Genomic DNA, 19,136 nt, shown 5'->3' on the forward strand with positions numbered 1-19,136 from the left:
CCCTTATTAGAAGAGGATAAAGGAGCTTTGCTTAGTATCATCCAGGAAATGCTTTCCTCAAAGCGTTGCTACAAAAATAGTAAAATAATGAAAATGTCCTATTAAAAATAATACTGTCACTGAAAAACAGCATCGACCTAGAAAAAATGAAAACCCTGAGTCATATGATTGACGCATACTCAAGTGCCTTTTACAGGAGGTTGTTGCTCTGTTGGTCGTTAAGTCTTCGCTTCCTAGAATCAATGAGCTCTAGTGACTAATTCATCCCACACAGAATGCATAAAGCCAAAATGGCTTCACTTATTCATCCAAAATTCTTCCTTCTGGCAGTGCTGGAGTCTGAATGTTATCAGTCAGTTCTGCAAATGTTTATCCTCATTCGTAGGACCAGCCCTGTGAAACTTTACTTTGGAAGCTGGATGTTTAAAAAAGAAAAAAAAACATTGGTGGTGTGGCTTTTTGTGTGTGTGCTAATTAAGGCAGATGCTCGCTATGTTGGGTTTGAGAAATGGACAGCTGGAGAGGGATGGACAGCAAGGGAATCAAAACAGCTGGAAGAATATTAGATGAATGAAGCCTGTATATTTGGGCAATAAATAGTCCAAGAATCCCTAATCTGGACAGGTTTCAGAGTAACAGCCGTGTTAGTCTGTATTCGCAAAAAGAAAAGGAGTACTTGTGGCACCTTAGAGACTAACCAATTTATTTGAGCATAAGCTTTCGTGAGCTACAGCTCACTTCATCAGATGCATACTGTGGAAAGTGTAGAAGATCTTTTTATACACACAAAGCATGAAAAAATACCTCCCCCCACCCCACTCTCCTGCTGGTAATAGCTTATCTAAAGTGATCACTCTCCTTACAATGTGTATGATAATCAAGTTGGGCCATTTCCAGCACAAATCCAGGTTTTCTCACCCCCCCCCCCACACACACAAACCCACTCTCCTGCTGGTAATAGCTTATCTAAAGTGACCACTCTTCTTACAATGTGTATGATAATCAAGGTGGGCCATTTCCCCCACAAATCCAGGGTTTAACAAGAACGTCTGGACAGATAGACATTGGCCACTGTTACATAGGCGTGACTGTTTTAATCGCTCCTTCTCCACAATTCACCTACAGTCTTTAAACCCCTCACTCTAACAAGAACAATCGTATCTTAGTTGGGCAGAGATAGAGATTACTGTTGATCCTCCAAAGCCACCTTCAGATCCACCATATGACTTCATGCCAAGTCTGGAGTCAAAGAAAAGCATAGGTTTTAGACCAATCTGACTGGAGCTGTTTGGATTTATAAAAGGAGGCATTGTTTAAAGAACTGCTTGGAACCTGACAAAAGTCCTGGTCTTTCCTGTCTGAAGAGAGGATACTTGTCAGTTTGTTTTCCCTGCCAGCTAGAGCAAAAAGGGCAAGTGGAAGGAAGAAACAATGTTTGCATGTACGTGTTGGAATCGTACCAAACCCAGTGCCCAGAATCCTCCCAGGAAGGCAAATCCAATGACCTCTAGGAGGTTCTTCCCAACACAGACAGCTCTGTGTCAGAGAATTGTTTGACTTGGAAAGGATCTGTCAGACATCTATCTTCCTGATGACGGAGGGCTCCCACAAAACCATCTTGAGAAGATGCTATTGAGTCTTGATTGGAAGCTTTCAAAATGACATGGATTCCATCCTCTTCCTCAAAAGCATGGAGATCTGCTATTAATAAAAATGAAGGTTCGGCTTGAACATTAGGGAAAGTTTAAATCTGAGTAACGTTTATTTTAAGATAAGATCAGCTTCTTCTCTTGCTCACTTCCGTATTCTTATGTGCATGATTCACCCCAGCCCTGCTTCCTTTTCAGTGTAATACATATTTATATATCTGCGTTTGGCAAATGATCAGGTAGGATTTTAATACTCTTGTACCTGATGAATGGTTCACTATCGATATCATAAGGAAATGTTAAAACTCAAAATGTAATCTCTTTTGGGGAATTAATTTTAGACCCATCAAGCTTAGCATTTATATTTTTCCCATTTGTAATTAGCACTTTGAAATTTTAGAAGTTCTTGGCTGAAATGGGATAATTCAAATAATTTGATGTTCATACAAAACTCCCATTTAGTTTGACAACAAAGTATTGGATATTAAGTTAGAATCAGGAACCTACTATGAAGTGAGCTGTAGCTCACGAAAGCTTATGCTCAAATACATTTGGTAGTCTCCAAGGTGCTACAAGTCCTCCTTTTCTTTTTGCGGACCTACTGTGTTATCACAATCCCAAATTGTGCCCCAGAACTGATGAGTCCATCCTGTCAAGCCTGAAATACCATAGTATAATAAAAGTATGGTACCGAATGTGAATTTCAAGCAGGATTCTTATGTATTCAGTGCAGTGTAGACATTCATAATTAGTGGGTCACCAGAAGATGCAGGACTCCGCACTGATCAGGATCAAGCCCTGCATTATATCTGAAATTTAGTTCACTTTAATGATCTAATTACTCCCCCTCCCCACTATTTCTTTGTAGATGATGAAGTTTGCTTGGGATAACTACAGACGATATGCATTCGGAAAAAATGAACTTCGACCACTAACTAAGAATGGACACATTGGTAACATGTTCGGTAAGTTGCCACCGTGTAAATGCAAAGAAGTAATAGCACTGCAAACTCCCATTTCTTCTCCTTTCCCCTTGCTGCAGGGGAGCAGCCTGCGTAACCTCAACCTCTTTCCCCTTTAACAAAGTGGGTATCTGGGATTTTCAAAGGAGCCTCTGGGAGGTAGGTGCCCAACTCTCATTGGTATTCTGTTGAAGCTGGGCCAGAGGTGGATTACGGTTTTGTGGGGCCCTGGGCCAGAGCAAGTGGAGGCCCCTCCCCACCCCTTCCGCCTGTGGTCCCTGCTGCCCCCTCCCCCCCACCCTTCCGGCGCTGTTGCTGGCGAGCAGGGTTGGGGCGCGGGAGTTTCCCCCGCCCACCTGGTGTTCCTGCCAGGGGGAGTGAGGTCGGGGCGCGGGGGTGTGCCCCATTCTGCCCACCCGGCGTTCCTGCCAGGGAACAGGGTCATGGCGTGGGGGCTTCCCCCACCCACCCAGTGCTCCTGCCACTGGGGAGTGGGGTCAGGGTATGGGAGCTTGCCCCACTCCGTGTGCCCGGTGCTCCTGGTGAGGAGCAGGGTCAGGGTGCGGGGGCTTCCCCAGCAGGAGCGCTGGGTGGAGCGGGGCAAGCCCCTGCACCCTGACCCTTCTTCCCACCAGGAGCGCCGAGCAAGGCATGGGGGTACCCATTTTTCCAGGGCCCCTGGGCATGGGCCCCATTGTTCCAGTGGCTAATCCACCACTGAGTTGGGCATCAAACTCCCTTCAGCTCCTTAGAAAATCCCAGCCTCGATCACTTTTACTGTATCTAGCACAAAGTGTGTCTTGGAGAGATGCAGAGCAATTACAAAACTGACCAATTTCTGCACTAAAACATGAAGTTAATCTCAGCCTGAAAACATTACTCTTTGTCTCAACTGGTCAACGTCAGGATCTGACCAAATTCTGTTTTCTCTCTTACTGCTCCACTGTTGAGTGGGGATGTAGACTTCATGAAATATTGAATAAGGGAATCAATATTAAAGACTCTTTACACTGTGTGTTTACTGGCTTGTATAATTTTTCTCTTTAGCAGATTAGATTTTTGAGGGGTGGGGGAGTGGCAGCTTGCATAATTTCAGTACTAAAACCTAATGGTAGAGCTCTGTGGGGATCCCAGTGCTGCAGAAGCAGATGGTAGGAGCGGAAAGGATGGTCTTGTAGCTTAGTTGCAGGACTGGAAGTCAGGAGATCTATTTGCAGTGCTCCATGAAGTCCTTATGTCATCTTAGGCAAGGCACTTTGCTTTTCTGTGCCCGCTTCTTTGTGTGCAACAGAGATAATACTTATGTCAGGAGAGTACGGGAAGGGTTACTTCATAATATTAGTGAAGTTCTTTATGTTTCTTGGGTGGAAGCCAGAGATGAACCGACAGAGCAGCTTGGGGAAGCTTGCATTGTGCCTCATTGGTCCAGTCATTGCTATCCCAATCCCCTTTTTCGGAAGCACTGGTTTCACCCAGCCGTTCCCCCTTCCTCCCTTTTCTCCAGCAATACCAAGAACATCCTGCCACAGCTTGGTTTTTCGTTTAGAATTTGCATTTGCTGCATCACTTCGTGTGGCATTTTCCATTCTGGTGAACTTGTCGGAATTCCTTAAGGAACGCAGCTGTAAACAGACAAAAGATATTGAAAGGTTTTAAATGTGTTTATCATGCTAAAACAATTGGTGGTGCTTATGCTTGCTTGTAACGTGTCTGTGAGGGCTCTCAAGGAAAACACTCCCTGGAGCAGAAGGGTTTGCAGACAATCACTGAAGAGATGCTACATGGTGCCTTTCATGCTGTTAATATGCTTTTTTCCCCCCTTTCTAAACTGCTGCTTAGTAAAGAAATGAAGGACTAAACAGTCCCTTGCTAGAGTATTGCATCCCTGTCATATTAAAATGCATTTAGAAATTAGGGGAATACTGATTTGTCTCATACAATGCCTTTTTATTCCAAACCACAGATGTACCGTAGGCAATCCTGGTATTCTCCTGACCTGAGGTGTCGAAATTCAGCTGAGATTTTTTGCTGCAGCTGCTTGCTTCTGTGTGGGAGGAAGGACACCTTTTTGGGGCTATTTTAGAATATGTTTGTGTGACTGAAAAATATTCCAGTTCTTTAAGGGTGATAGATTTTTCCCTGTTCTGTACGTGATGCTCACTTACGGCTGAACCGTCAGTTATCAGCAGCGTCACCCCGAGAAAAGCGGGGGACCTGTTTTTTCATCAAATATGTTCGTGCAAGTCAAAATAGAAATACAAACTGAACATTCACCTTCTGGTGATTCTGTTTCTGCTATCATAGAACAGTGATGTGTTTGCCTCTGCTTGACCATCCACACAGTCCGTAATGAGCAGAGCAGAACTCTTCCTCTGCTGTCTCCAAACCTGTTACTTTCTTTCCTTCTCCTGGAAACCAGCTCTGCTTAGGAGGGGGCAGGTTAGGACTGTGAAAGGTTCTCTGCCCATTTTGTCTTCCATATGATGCCCCTTCATACATGGGGATCCGGGAGAGAGAGACTCCTTCCTGACCTCTAGAATTAAACCAGTGGCCAGGTTTGGTGGTGGGGTTATCTTCTCTGAAGCATGCATGGTATAGACATGGAGACAGGGTCCCAATGTTATCTAACCAATGGTCTGATCATAGAATACCCAGGTTGGAAGGGACCTCAGGAGGTCATCTAGTCCAACCCCCTGCTCAAAGCAGGACCAATCCCCAACTAAATCATCCCAGCCAGGGCTTTGTCAAGCCTGACCTTAAAAACCTCTAAGGAAGGAGATTCCACCACCTCCCTAGGTACGTATTCCAGTGTTTCACCACCCTCCTAGTGAAAAAGTTTTTCCTAATATCCAACCTAAACCTCCCCCACTGCAACTCGAGACCATTACTCCTCGTTCTGTCATCTGCTACCATTGAGAACAGACATGACTGAGATCAGCTATGACAAATTATTCTTACACTTTTACGTGGGTAAATAATGCACCAAATCCTTCTCTTATAACCAGCTTGTACCAGGACTTTCCAGTTTTCCATGTACAGCTCGTTTGTACAAATAATACCCTCCCCCATTGCAATAACTTATGATCTTTTTAGAGACCACTAGCCAGGGGCTATTGGTAAAGACTCTTTTTTGCTCTCCCAACCTTCCATGCTCACCTGGGGTGGGGAGGGGGTGAACTCATTTTAGAACATACTGCCATTTGACATCCACTTGGTGGTATCACTTCAAATGAATGCCATCAGAATTGCTGGATCACACAGCTGAGGGCGTGGAGAATGTTCTGTGGTGAAGGACTAAATCCCATGTCATGCTAAATTTCAGGCACTCTAATTTTTTCTACAACTTCAGGATTTTCATTATTCTCTGTAGTTTTTTCTCCATTCTTAAAGACCCTGACTTGAGTGGGAATAGCAGGTTACTAGCACCTCTCAGGATCAGACCCAAAGCATATTTGTTTAGAAAAAATGTCTGTAAGTATGGCTATGCAAGAGGATGTAGCTACGGCTACAGATTGATAGGGACAGGGATGTATTCTGTTCCCAGCTGTAGCGTAGACCTGTGTGATCTAGTTATTTAACCCCTCTTTTTCTCTGTTTCCCGGTGTTCCTCTCTTTGGTGTTATGAGCCCGAACTAATCACTATTTGTAAAGCATGTTGAGATCCTTGGAGTAAAAGAGCTGGAGAAGGGCAAAGTTACTATCTAGCGAGGCATTTCTGATGCACCTGTCACGGTAATAACTAGCATTAAATAACAGAATTATAATTCTGTCTGCTGCTGTGTCTGTCATATCTGTTTACTTTTTGGACAAAATGTTCTTAAAACCTGTTAGTCTTGCAGAGTTTATTTAGCTATGGAAAACAAGCTAGATTCCATTTCTGGTCATGCATCAACTTGAATTGTCAGTTAAATTTTAATTGCAGAATCTTTATTACAGTGATAAGTTAGGAAGTTTGATTTTTAGATATTTCATGGTGTATGCAGTGCTGGCAGCTAGAAAAATCCATCTTTTGATTTGTAACCTGAGCCAATTTGCCCTGCAATCACTGACAGGAAATAAATATGGAACTTCACAATGCTGTTAAACAGCCTCTTTTCAGAATCTAACAGCAGTTTAATATACTAGTTTTGGTGCAAAAATAGCCATCTCTAACTAGATCTGGATATTGCATTTAGCACCTAAAATTGTCTTGTCAGGGCTTCTGCTGCTTTCAGCATCTCCTGAATTTGTACCATCTTTGTGAATCTTTGCAAGTTTCTCTGATGTGAATACATGGGAGGACTGTCTTATTGAGGACACGGTCAGGTCAGCAGTACTAGACGGCAAGGATCTGACAGCAGCTAGGTCTCAATGATGTAAAACTTTCCAAGTTCGTCCTTGCGGGTTGCAGACAGCCCTGGGATTGCTCCATGCTCAGCTGTTTGGCGACCGAGTACAACAGCGTACCAGGTACTGCATCAACAATTCCTGGGAAATGAGCGGCTGCATAGGCTCAGTTCATTTATTTGGCCTGGAGGTTTGAGAGCTGCCTGGACGGTATTGACAGCCTGCTTTGCAGATGGGATGTTGTCAGCCTCAGCTGCTCAGAAATGGTGTGCTTTCGAGTCCCTGGGTTGAGTAGGGTTGTAAAGACATGGGGGAGGGAAGAGGGTGATTTTAAAAAAATACATCTTATTTAATTTAGTGCTTTAGAATGGTGCCCAAATGAAGGTTCTGGAGACTGAGGTCCTCTAGATTTTGACATAATTACAGCATGATCCGTGCCAAGGCAAGCTTTCTAACCCTGCTTTCTACCATGCCTCAGCCCTAACCTGGATAGATTGATCACCTGGCGAGGTGACAGTGTTGCTCAGCATCAAGAATCTTTTGATCCTTGGTCGCTCTGAGACTGCCGTCTAAAAGATCAATGAATGCCAATTTTACTGGGGTTTTTTTTTTTATATGGACACTTCTCCACTGGCCTGAGACCACCAAACTCATTCCACGCGGACTCCTGAACAGTCATGGAACGTAGCAACTTTTGGTCTCCACCAACTTGAACAGCTGAATTCACACAAGCTACTTAGATATAAAAGGCTCTGTATTCCACTGTCTGTCACTTGATCCATCTTGTGGTCCCCCCTGCCCACCTGGAACCACACAGTTTCCTAATAGCTGCAGGTTTTGTTGTTTTGCGGTGTTGTTGTGGCCTTGTAGGTACCAGGATACTAGAGAGACAAGGTGGGTGAGCGAATGTCTTTTATTGGACCAACTTCTGATGGGGAAAGAGACGAGCTTTGGAGCTCACACAGAGCATATTTTGTTGTCAGTGACTTTAGCAAGGAGACAGGAAGGGAGCAATCAGCCAATGAGAAGCAATAGGCGTTCATGTATATGTATTTAATGCAGGAAAGGTAACGGGATGAAAATATTAACTGGAGCAACAAGAAGAGAAATGCATGCTCGCTCTGTGGAGTTTTTTGGCTCGAGGAGGTGCCTCTTTCCCTGTGATCACAAAAGTGCAAAACCCTGGAGTGTCATTTTATCTGATTGAACAAATAATAGTTCTCAGAATTTGCATCCAGAATTATTCCCTCTGACTATCACATTATGCAGTTTGCTTCATGTGCTTTTTAGAGAGAAACATTCTTCCCCCCCCCACCCCCCTGGCAGTGCTAATGAAGATGTTTCCGCTCTTCCTGGAACACTGTTAGCCTTTTCTTTTTTTTTTTTTTTTTTTCATTTTTTTCAGTCGCATATTACCCGGTTGAATGTTGTTTTTAAGGAAGGACATTTTGTATTTACACTATTTTTGCTGCCACTGAAATCCGTAGCAACAAACCTATTTCCTGTCAGTATGAAGCAGTGATTCAGGCTATCCATCCAAACAACAGAGTCAGTGGGTATTTGTTAATGATTCATATTGGAACTGACGTGTATCCATGTGTCTGCCCCACACCCCCCAACCTGCCAGAGATTGCGCCTTCCGTATAAACAAGGCACATCTTTAACCTTCCAGCAGGCGCATGCCTACATCTCTCTTCTGCAGATTGTGGTGAGGGTGGTGGTTCCCTCAAACACACTAATGCCTTTCAAAAGCCCTGAACGTGATCATTAGCTGATCAGCATCCCGCTGCCCCGCAATGGGCTAAAATCCTTGCTTTTGTGGCACTTGTGTGCCCTGGTGGTCCAGGGAGTAAAAGTTCATGACATCTATTGAAATCAGGCTGCCTTTGGTGTTCTATGGTATATTGTAACTAAAATACTCCCCCACGTTTAAAACCAGTTCGTATTTTGGGCACTGTGATGTGACCATGTTCTTCTTTGATAGTCAAAGGCCTCAAGACTCTCAATGTTCTGAAGGCTTCCCAGCATGTTAGGGGACTTTTTATGCATATAAAGGCCATAAAATACTTCAAAGCAAAAATGTGTTGCTATAAACATAAGCCAGTATCCAAAGCCACCCTGGCAAGACTTTCAAATTGTCCAAGTATGGTGCTAACGTCACATACAATCTTAGGGCCTCATCCGAAGCCTGGTAAGTCAAAGCTCCAGTTGACTCCAGTGGGCTTTGCATCAGAGCCAGCGTGAATCTATATTACAGGGAGTTGTGCAAACATTGGATTTGAACCATGTGTCCTTCCCTCCCCTGAATTTAGCTTTGAGTTTCAGGTTCAGACAAATCCCCAGAACCCAGATTTCTAAGATTTTTGTCCCACAATGCAAAGTTCAGATGCAAACTCCAAAGGTTGTGCGTGCTTGGATCTAGAGTGTTAGTTCAGCCCTTTAGATACAGGGGACAGCTGAGAAGTGTTGACTGCAGGATTTTGATAGTAGAAAACCAGGCAACAAAACATCAGCATAAAGCCATTAATCACCCCTTGTTTCCTCAAGAGCTCTGTGAACTATCCGATGACCCTGGGCTGAGTTTTGAATGTAATGAAGCCAAAACCCAGGAAAGTATCTTCAAATTTGCTGAAAACATTCTGCACAGAAAAAGCCCTCAGAGAAACAGCTAGTAAGAACATAAGAATGGCCATACTGGGTCAGACCAATGGTCTGTCTAGCTCAGTCTCCTGTCTTCCAACAGTGGCCGATGCCAGATGCTTCAGATGGAATGAACAGAACAGGGCAATTTATCGAGTGACCATCCCCTATCATCCAGGCCCAGCTTCTGGCAGTTGGACGTTTAGGGGCACCCTAAGCAAGGGGTTACATCCTTGACCATCTTGGCTAATAGCCATTGATGGACCATCTCCCATGAATTTATCTAATTTTTTTTAACCCAGTTATACTTTTGGCTTTCACAACATCTCCTGGCAACACGTTCCACAGGCTGATTGTACACTGCGTGAAGAAATACTTCCTTTTGTTTGTTTTAAATCTGCTTCCTATTAATTTCACTGGGTGACCCCCTAATTCTTGTGTTATGTGAAGAGGTAGATAACACTTCCCTATTCACTTTCTCCACCCCAGTCATGGTTTTATAGACCTCTCTCAGATCCCCCCCTCAGTCATCTCGTTTTTTAAGATGAACCATCCCCGTCTTTTTAATCGCTCCTCATGTGGAAACTGTTCCACCCCCCTAATCATTGTTGTTCCCTTCTCTGCACCATTTCCAATTCTAATATGTCTTTTTGAGAGGGGACAACCAGAACGGCACATAGTATTCGAGGTGATTTTATGTAGTGACATCACATTTTCTGTCTTAATATAAACTTGCAGATAAAAGCCTACAAAGGAAGAAATTCCTGTTCAAAGACTGTGACTAGAGAGTAGTATCCAGGCTCTTTTCTAGATGACTGGGAAATATGAAGCAGAAGAACATATACTGGTATGCAAGAAAGGAGCCGTGTTATAGCAGCCCTGCACTCTTGTAGACAAGGATATTAACTAATGCTGGGCTGTAATTATCTGTTTTTCTTTGTCTCAGCCCTAAAAGGCTTATTTAAAATGCAGTTTCAAAAAAACATTTAAAGAAAAATTATCCTTTTCTGGATGTTGTTTGTGCCTCGTTCTGGACTCTAATTATACAGGAAATAATTGTCCAGTCTTCACTGATATCAAGCCTGTGATTAAAAGGTGGCCAGCTGATAATGGGGATGGTTGGACTCCGGACTGATTCTTTTCAGTATTATGGAGATGATGGTAGCGATTCTGGCAGCATTGAGATTTACAACATCAACGCCAGTCATATATACAGCACACCAAAGGCTGACTTAATTTTAATGCAGGATTTGCAGAACCGAATGGCAAACGTAGAACAGTCACTGACAGCATAGATCACCCATCCATAGGTTACTGTATCTCTTTCTTAAACGTTTAGGCAAACTTATCTTCCAGGCCCTATATGCAATCAGATGCCATACATTCCTAAATTACACAAACACATACAGTGTAGCTTAGGCTAGTCATAACAACCCTATATTAATCATCAAAAACCACAGGCCTATAATTAGTGATCATCAGAGTTAAGGCTGTACAATAATTGCTCAACGTGGGGGCTGTGGGTGGTTGAGAGGGAGACAGTTGAGGTTGAAAAGAAGAATTGACGGGTGGATCGGGGCGTCTGGTGTAACTGCTTTTTACACATTGCATTGGTGGGTGAGGCACTTTGGCTGCCCAGTTCAGTGAATTGGTATATTTTGTGTGGGGGGAAAAAAGAGTATATGCTGTGTTATTCCATACCTGTAATTTGGGCCAGCCCTGGGGTGTCCACACAGCAAGCACGCCTGGCTGTACTGAGTGATCCCGGTGGGGGAAGGTACGTAGGCAGGTGACGATTCCGAATGCAGTAAAACCAGTGGCCCCTGTCCTGACCCATAAACCTTTCCCCGAAACTCTCTTCTGTGGTTTAGTCCTGGGGAGGAGCTAGGAAGTGTGAGCTCTTTGGATATTAGAGGAGCCATAACAAGTGTATAACCGTTATAGTCTGCTTATGCCCGCTTATGCCTGCTGCTTTTCTCACTTGTGCGCACAAGAACCGGAACGCGACCCCTGAGTGTGTGCATTTCCTCAGCATGGACTGTATTTTTCATTCTCTCTTGTACATGTCATTATATAAACCCTAATCTGCAGTTGAATCTGCATGGATGGGCCGTTTCAGACTCTCAGTGAAGTCACCAGGACTCTCATAGATCATTATTTATTTATGACTGTAGTGGCTGGGAGCCCCTGTCACAGAGTAGGACTATATGGTGCTAGGCTCTGTACAAACACAGAACAAAAAAAGACAGTCCCAAGGAGCCTACATGGAAGAAATGGTCCCTCCTGTGCAGAGCTGACTGGATGAATGGAGCTGTTGCTCGTGTGACGTCTGAGTTCCTGAAGATGAATTATGTCCCTAATGGTATTTTTAGAAATATGGGCATTGTGTGTTGTTCTCTTCTGCCTCCTCCCCAACCAGTCCACCCTCCCCGCCAAAAAAGATGAAGAACACCAGAAACTCGTCAGAAAATTGGAACAAATTTAGATTATTAAATTTAAAATATTAAAAATTATTTATTTATTGGGCGGGGGAGGGGAAGGTGTGTGTGTATATATAAATAATCGGAAATATCTTGTGGCCTTTGGCATTGCAGCTTTTATGTTTTTTTTTAATTCTGCATTTGACTTCCCCTTGTCTATTCAGAAAGGAGAGGTAGAGATAAATTATGTAGCAGGAAGCCCATTTCTTCTCTTTATTTTTAATTCACTGCTATCCGTCTTTTTCAAAAATGAACTTCTAAAAGACTAGGTAGGGTCAGAACTGGTCTTGCTATGTTAGCTTTTAATTTTAGGGCTTAACTCCTTTCTCATGTTTTTTTTTTTGTGGTGTTACCTAAGTGCCTTAAACTTGAATTATTGAATAATCATCTAGATTAGTACGAGACTTTGCCTGTTTTTCATTCACCCCCTAAGTGATCCCCTGTAGAACTGCTTCTTTTACAGCATTGTGTTCTGTGTAATTTCTCTAGGTATCCTCCTTCATTCCCTGTATTCTCTCATCTTTCTGAAACATGCCTCCTTTTGGCATGAAAGAGCTGAAAATCGCTTGTCCTGTTTAATACCTATTTAGCATCTTCCCACAGGACATCGACTTTCATATCTGATTTGTCAATGATTTCAAAGTTAGCTTCACGTGGCAGGCACTTTAATTCTAAGACCCTCACAAATTTTTAAAAATATTCTCTTTTGAGATTAAACTTCTCGGGCATGTTCTCTCCCCAAAAGATAAAAAGGGAAATAAATATTCTTTGCGGAAGTTTGAAGAAAATCCCTTCAGCCTTTTCTTGAGTGATCAGAAATTTTTAATAAACATATTGTTTATTAAAACAACGGTGTTAATAAACATGTTTAAATATTTTGTGGTACTTTGTTCTCAAAAGTTCTAATGCACCGTAATGCATTCTATATGTGATTCCCCAATGGAAAAGCGGATTGTGCTGGACTCGAGTTAAAAATTGATTGAGGAAAATCAAGATGCTGTAGATGAAAATGGTGTCATACAGGCATGATTCATTTTCCATATCAGTTGCAATGTACAGTGCATATGGTTGCTGAGATTTACAAACATGCAGTTAAAAACACCTACGTATATTTCCATTTTTTGCCACAATGCTTTTATTTGAATATATGATCACATGCAGCTGTATTTTCTTCTGGGAGAAATACTATGTGATTACAACATTCTGGTTGAAACTTTGCACTCAAAATCACTAAATTCCAAGCGATGGTGCTCACGGAAGTCATAACTCAGCCATATTGCACATATGAAACCCTAAAAGCCATGTGCATGGTGCTTTCTGCATGTGATAGCAAATAATTCAAGGACGTAGGAACTAAGAGTTGAGTTTTCCCCTTGGCTGAGGGTAGAAGGGCTTTTACTGATTTCACTGAAGCTCTATCCATGTATCTGAGGACAAAATTTAGCCTGTAGGCATTAAAATTAGCATCTTATAAGAGCATAAAGTGTTTCTTATTCCAGGCGGGCTGGGTTCTGGTTGCTGTGGGAATCAGTATTTTGAATTTCCTGATTCCTCTGCACAACCAAAATTCTAAGTCTAACGTACTGCTTGTTAATGTCGCCTTTTGGTTTTGCAGTTAGTATGTCCGAGCAGTCAGAAAGCCGTTTAAATAGAAGTTCCTGCCCTCCCTTCCACTCTAGTCCATCTCTAAGAGTCTGATCCTGTGAAATGCTTGTTGGCGTCCCATGATTCCCATTGGCTTCACTGAGTTATGAGGGTATTTGGAACCTTGCAGGGTGGCACCCAGAGAGCCATTTCTAATACTGGCAGTTTTAACCAGAAAGAAGAGGCTCATCTTTAAAGTGTCTTGCATCTCCAGGCACTGCACCTCCCATCCAGCTGTATACTGAACAACAGAATTATTTGTATTTGAAGGGAGAGGGAAGCTTTATCCCTGCCCCTTTGGTTCAGCTCTAAGCATGTTCATTTATAAACCATCAGAAGGGTTGAGTTCTCAGAGCATCACATAAGAGAGAGGTACTTTTCCTCCCCAGACTAAAATGCTCTAAGAAGCTCCTCCGAATGAATCTTCTGTATCATTCACTGAGGAAGAAATATTGTCTAGAGTTACAAGTTGCTTCTCTCCTTTCCTGTCATAACACATCTGCCACCGCCTTTTGGAAAATGTATCTGGAAGTTGGAAGGGCACGTTCTTTCTGATTATTTTAGCAAAGTCTCTCTCTCTTGAATTATAAGATGAATTAGCAGCCTCTGCTCATTAACTGCTAGCTATGTCTCTTGAAGTCCATGGATAATTGTTTTAGATGGGATGTGTGTGTTCACTTTAATAGGCCTGCTGAGGCACCTCTCATTAACTGATGCAGTCACTCAGGGTGGCATGTGAAGAAAAAATAAAAAGTATATAATCCTATTACCTTTAACCAGTCTAAACGTAATTTCAGACAGACAGAAGAGAAACTAGAAGCTTTTCACTCCAACTGTATGTCATCTCCATCCCTTAACCTGTTTAAACTGTTGTATCCAGACTTACGCCTCGCTGGTTATCAAATAACCTAACTTTGCAAGAAATAATCATGTCAGTTTCACGACATCCAAGTGCTGTTGCTGAAATGAAACAAAAAACCTCTCTCCCAAAGGAGTATTTGTATAATTCATGCTTTCACTGTCTCACTGAGCTCTCCATAGCAGATGTGCAGTCTGGCTGCAGTAGGCCCTTAAGGTCCAATACAGCCAGTTTCTCCCTTCAGAAGCTCTTGAGTAGAAAGTAGTTCAATTTGAACTCCAAGAAGTTTTGGGTGTTTTGATAATACTTTACACAATGCACAAGGCCTTTCAGCAAAAGATCTCCACACACCTGAAATGAGTTTTACAGATGAAGAAACTGAGGCACAGTGGATTAAACTTTGGGATCAGACAACACTAGCACTGTCGAGCCAGGCCTGGTAATAAAGGTACTATTACTATGCTGTGCATTTAACTTTCATATCAAGTGCCTCCCCTTTTCAGAGCACAATAAGAATCTTGTCAGATAGCTTTGGTCATGCTCACTTCCCATTGTAGCTTACCTTGCCATATCCAACTTTCTAAATTAACTGAATATCTTTCTTTCTATTCCTCCCTGGCACCCAACTGCCCTTGTTCAGAGAGAGACAGCAGAAAATTCTTTTGAACAACAGACATAATTCTTTGGGGGAGATTGAGATTTGAAAACCATGAATGGTTTATAATACAAAATAATGATTTCCTTCCCAGCTGGAGGAATCCACGTACAGTATTGAATTTGACCTTAGCAACCAAATAGCTAAATCTCATGGGGCTCTTCTGTATTTGGTGCCAGGTTTACCTAGTAACTGTGTAGCACGTATGCTGACACACATTGGACAATACAGGTGGAACTGTGATTCATTAACACTTCCTGTGCATTCAGAGGATCGATTCATGTTAACAAAGAAAAACAGATTGAGATGTCTTATAGCCAGATGTTTGGGCAGGTCTTATTAATGTGGTCTTTAGAATTCTTCTTTTTCCAATGGGAAGTCGAGTATCCTCATTTGGCAAACAGCTCTCTCAAAGTTCTGCCGACATTCTGTAGCTATGTACAATAAAACATCCCATTCCCAAGCCTCGTACAATAGGATTATCTACCCTCATGTTTTCTGTGCTGGTTTGCAGGAAATGATCTGTGCTTTTATTTTTCCTCACTTTGGGCAAGAATGACGTAATTAGTTCAGAAGTGTGTATCCTTACCTCTTAGTTCTCACCTTGATATAGGTGTGCACTGTTTGGGGCGGTGGTCACTTTTGCAATGTCTTGAGTGCATACACTGACTGGAGTGAAGTGGATGGATTTCTGATGAATCTGTTAAATAATTATCAGGTAGTTGCAAGACAATATCTGCTGCTTTCACTCTGCAAATGTCCATCTATCTGATTGCATTTTTAGCATGTGTGTAGGATATAAAATATTTTGGGGTTGTAGGTTTGACTTATGCACAAAAAATAGAGCAAGGAGAATCAATGAGGAGGAGACAGAAACATTCTGAATATGAGGTGTCTTGTAAATCGAGCAGTGGTGTATATTTAGAATGGTTTATTTGGAAAGCAAAAACAAATGAAGTTACTCAAAAGCAAATGGATTTTTAGTTTGCAGGAGAATGTGCTAATAAGAATGGAATGGATCTTTTCTAGTTCTTAGACTAATTTTTGTCTCCTTTATCTCTTTGTAGTGGTACTTTATTGCTCTGATGTAGTTTGTTTAAAGTAATGTAAACTAAACAAAGGGAACAAAGTTACACAGTGTTATATCTTTTAAATTCACAGACAAAACTACAATAGAAAATAAATTGAGTTAAGGCATTAACTGTGATCTGTTGTCATTGGGATTAGCAGAATTTGTGGTAAATAATATTGTCTTGATGATGTGGTAGAAACAATATATAGATTGCTGAAGTAGTAGGATGTAAAGGGACAATTTTATAAGGCCTTAATTCAGAATTTCAATTTATAAAGGCTTGTAAATCTCTTTGTTACATTTACTTAGCTTTTCTGTTTAATTTACAGTAGCTGAACAAGCACTATGCCTCTATTCAAGAAAGCTAGTGATGGGAGAGAAATCATTAGCAACTGATTTGATCCTTCTGATTATTTGATCACAAACTTATTTTCTCTTGTCCCACCTCTTTACATTTTGGAATCTGCTTTAGAATCAGACTATATCACTCAACAGTGGTTTCTCAAAAAAAGTTTCCATATTAGAGTGTAATTAACAGAGTGGAAAAGTTAAACTTGAAACAATGGGACCTTTGGACTGTAAAGTAAAGTTAAAATTGAAGGCTACAGAGTGTTTTATTTTAGCCAATATATGCCAGCATGGGGATGAAAGGGGGGGGGGGGGGAAATGAGTAGCTAATTTGCCAATCTTGAGGTGTTTGAGAAGGGCAGAGTGAAGATCAGCCAGTTCAGATGACTGAGGAGTAAAGATGGGGAACTTGATACTACAGTTGACCAGATTTTGGTAGGAAGCCACTACAAGAAGAGGTGTTTAGTGAGGGTCATGGCTGGTATTGTTCTGTGACTCCCATGTACTGTTGAGCCTTATTTGTTGAGTTGTAGCCAAAACTGAGTTTTAGTAATTATAATTATCAGAGAGCTACAGGCTCTTCCAAGGCCTCTTTGACATGAGTTGACAGAGTCCTGTGGTTCCTAGCAGACATCTCTAAAACCACCTACACACGTGGTGGGCCTTCTTGCCATCAGCAATAGAGGCCTGATAGATTCAACCCTGCTTTCAGACTCAGAAGTGAGGGCCACTGAGGCTAAACTCTCCTCTCGGCCCTAGAGATCGGCCTACAGCTCAAAACTAAGGCTCCACTGGTGAGGCATGTGGGGGAAACCTCCTCTGCTGCTTCCCTTGGTGTCCCTTTTCTGTGGATAAGTAGGGTTTCAGCTTCCGGGGTTGTCAGTGAGGCACTTTGCACAAATACTAAATTGGATGAGGCAGCATGGTCCATTGATAGGACACTGCAGTGAGAGTTAAGTTCTATTCCTGACTCTGCAGCTGAGCCGATGGGATTCTGGGCAAGTCGTTTCCCTTCTCTGTGCTTCTGTCTCTCCACCTGTAAAACGGGACTGAAGAGCCTGGTGGTGTCTGGAGGAAAAGCGCTGAGTCAGAGCTACTGCTGCTATTATTATTCAACTTGGTTCAAAGCTCTTTTTAGGGGGAGAGTATGGGCAAGGGGAGTTGTGTTACCAAAGCTTCAAGGATATTGGTTTATTCATTCCCAATCTGAACACAAAGAAGTAAATAATAGGATTTGTCTAACAGTGCAGCCAACTGGGTCTGTATTGTTCGATTTTCATTTGGAAACGAGTAAGGGTCTGGTTCTGATTAATTTACTGAATAATAATAATTCCCTGGTGACTTCAATGCTAGAATATCAAAGCACTTCATAAATAATTTAATCCTCGCAGCACCCCTAGGAGATTGGTCAGTATTAACTCCTTCTGCCTTTTTGTGGGTAGAGGAAATGGAGACAGAGAGAGACTAACTGAGCAGGCCAAGGTCTAGGACAAAGACAGGATTAGATCTTGGAAGTTCCTGGCTCCCAGCCTCACACTCCATCCCCCTAGACCATTCAGCTGAATGATGCTCTCAGCCTTGGGTTCGAAACCATTTTCCAAGACATTGTCAAACCAAATTAATAGCCTTCTTTGACAGGGTAACAAGCCTTGTGGATAGGGGGGAAGTGGTAGACGAAGGCTTTTGATACTGTCTCGCATGACCTTCTCATAAACAAACTAGGGAGATACAACCTACATGGAGCTACTATAAGTGGGTGCATAACTGGTTGGAAAATCATTCCCAGAGAGTAATCATTAGTGGTTCACGGTCATGATGGAAGGGCATATTGAGTGGGGTCCCACAGGGATCAGTTCTGGGCCCGGTTCTGTTCAATATCTTCATCAATGATTTAGATAATAGCATAGAGAGTACACTTATAAAGTTTGCGGATGATACCAAGCTGGGAGGAGTTGCAGATGCTTTGGAGGATCAGATTAAAATTCAAAATGATCTGGACAAACTGGAGAAATGGTCTGAAGTAAATAGGATAAAATTCATTAGGAAGGAACAATCAGTTGCACATGTACAAAATGGGCAATGATTGCCTAGAAAGGAGTACTGCAGAAAGGGATCTGGGGGTCATAGTAGACCAAGAGCTAAATATGAGTCAATGGTAACACTGTTGCAAAAAAAAAGCATACATCATTCTGGGATGTTTTTGCAAGAGTGTTGTAAGCAAGACACAAGAAGTAATTCTTCTGCTCTACTTGGCTCATTAGGCCTCTCAGCTTGAGTATTGTGTCCAGTTCTGGGTGCCACATTTCAGGAAAGATGTGGACAAATTGGAGAAAGTCCAGAGAAGAGCAACAAAAATGATTAAAGGTCTAGAAAACCTGACCTATGAGGGAAGACTGGAGAAAAGAAGACTGAGAGGGGACATGAGAACAGTTTTCAAGAACATAAAAGGTTGTTACAAGGAGGAGGGAGAAAAATTATTCTCCTTAACCTGTGAGGCTAGG

General features: G+C 42.3%; 1 protein-coding gene across 3 annotated transcripts in view; it reads left to right on the plus strand.

The window, feature by feature from the left end:
* The window catches only part of MAN1C1 (mannosidase alpha class 1C member 1), an 88,572-nt gene that overhangs the window by 24,269 nt on the left and 45,167 nt on the right, over positions 1-19,136 (plus strand). For all 3 annotated transcript variants that reach the window (XM_043532439.1, XM_043532438.1, XM_037881822.2), the window contains exon 2: positions 2,518-2,614. In XM_043532439.1, coding sequence (XP_043388374.1) covers positions 2,518-2,614 — 97 coding nt within the window. The remainder of the gene's footprint in view (positions 1-2,517; positions 2,615-19,136) is intronic.

The sequence above is a fragment of the Chelonia mydas genome, chromosome 19, assembly GCF_015237465.2.
Source record: "Chelonia mydas isolate rCheMyd1 chromosome 19, rCheMyd1.pri.v2, whole genome shotgun sequence".
Lineage (NCBI taxonomy): Eukaryota > Metazoa > Chordata > Testudines > Cheloniidae > Chelonia > Chelonia mydas.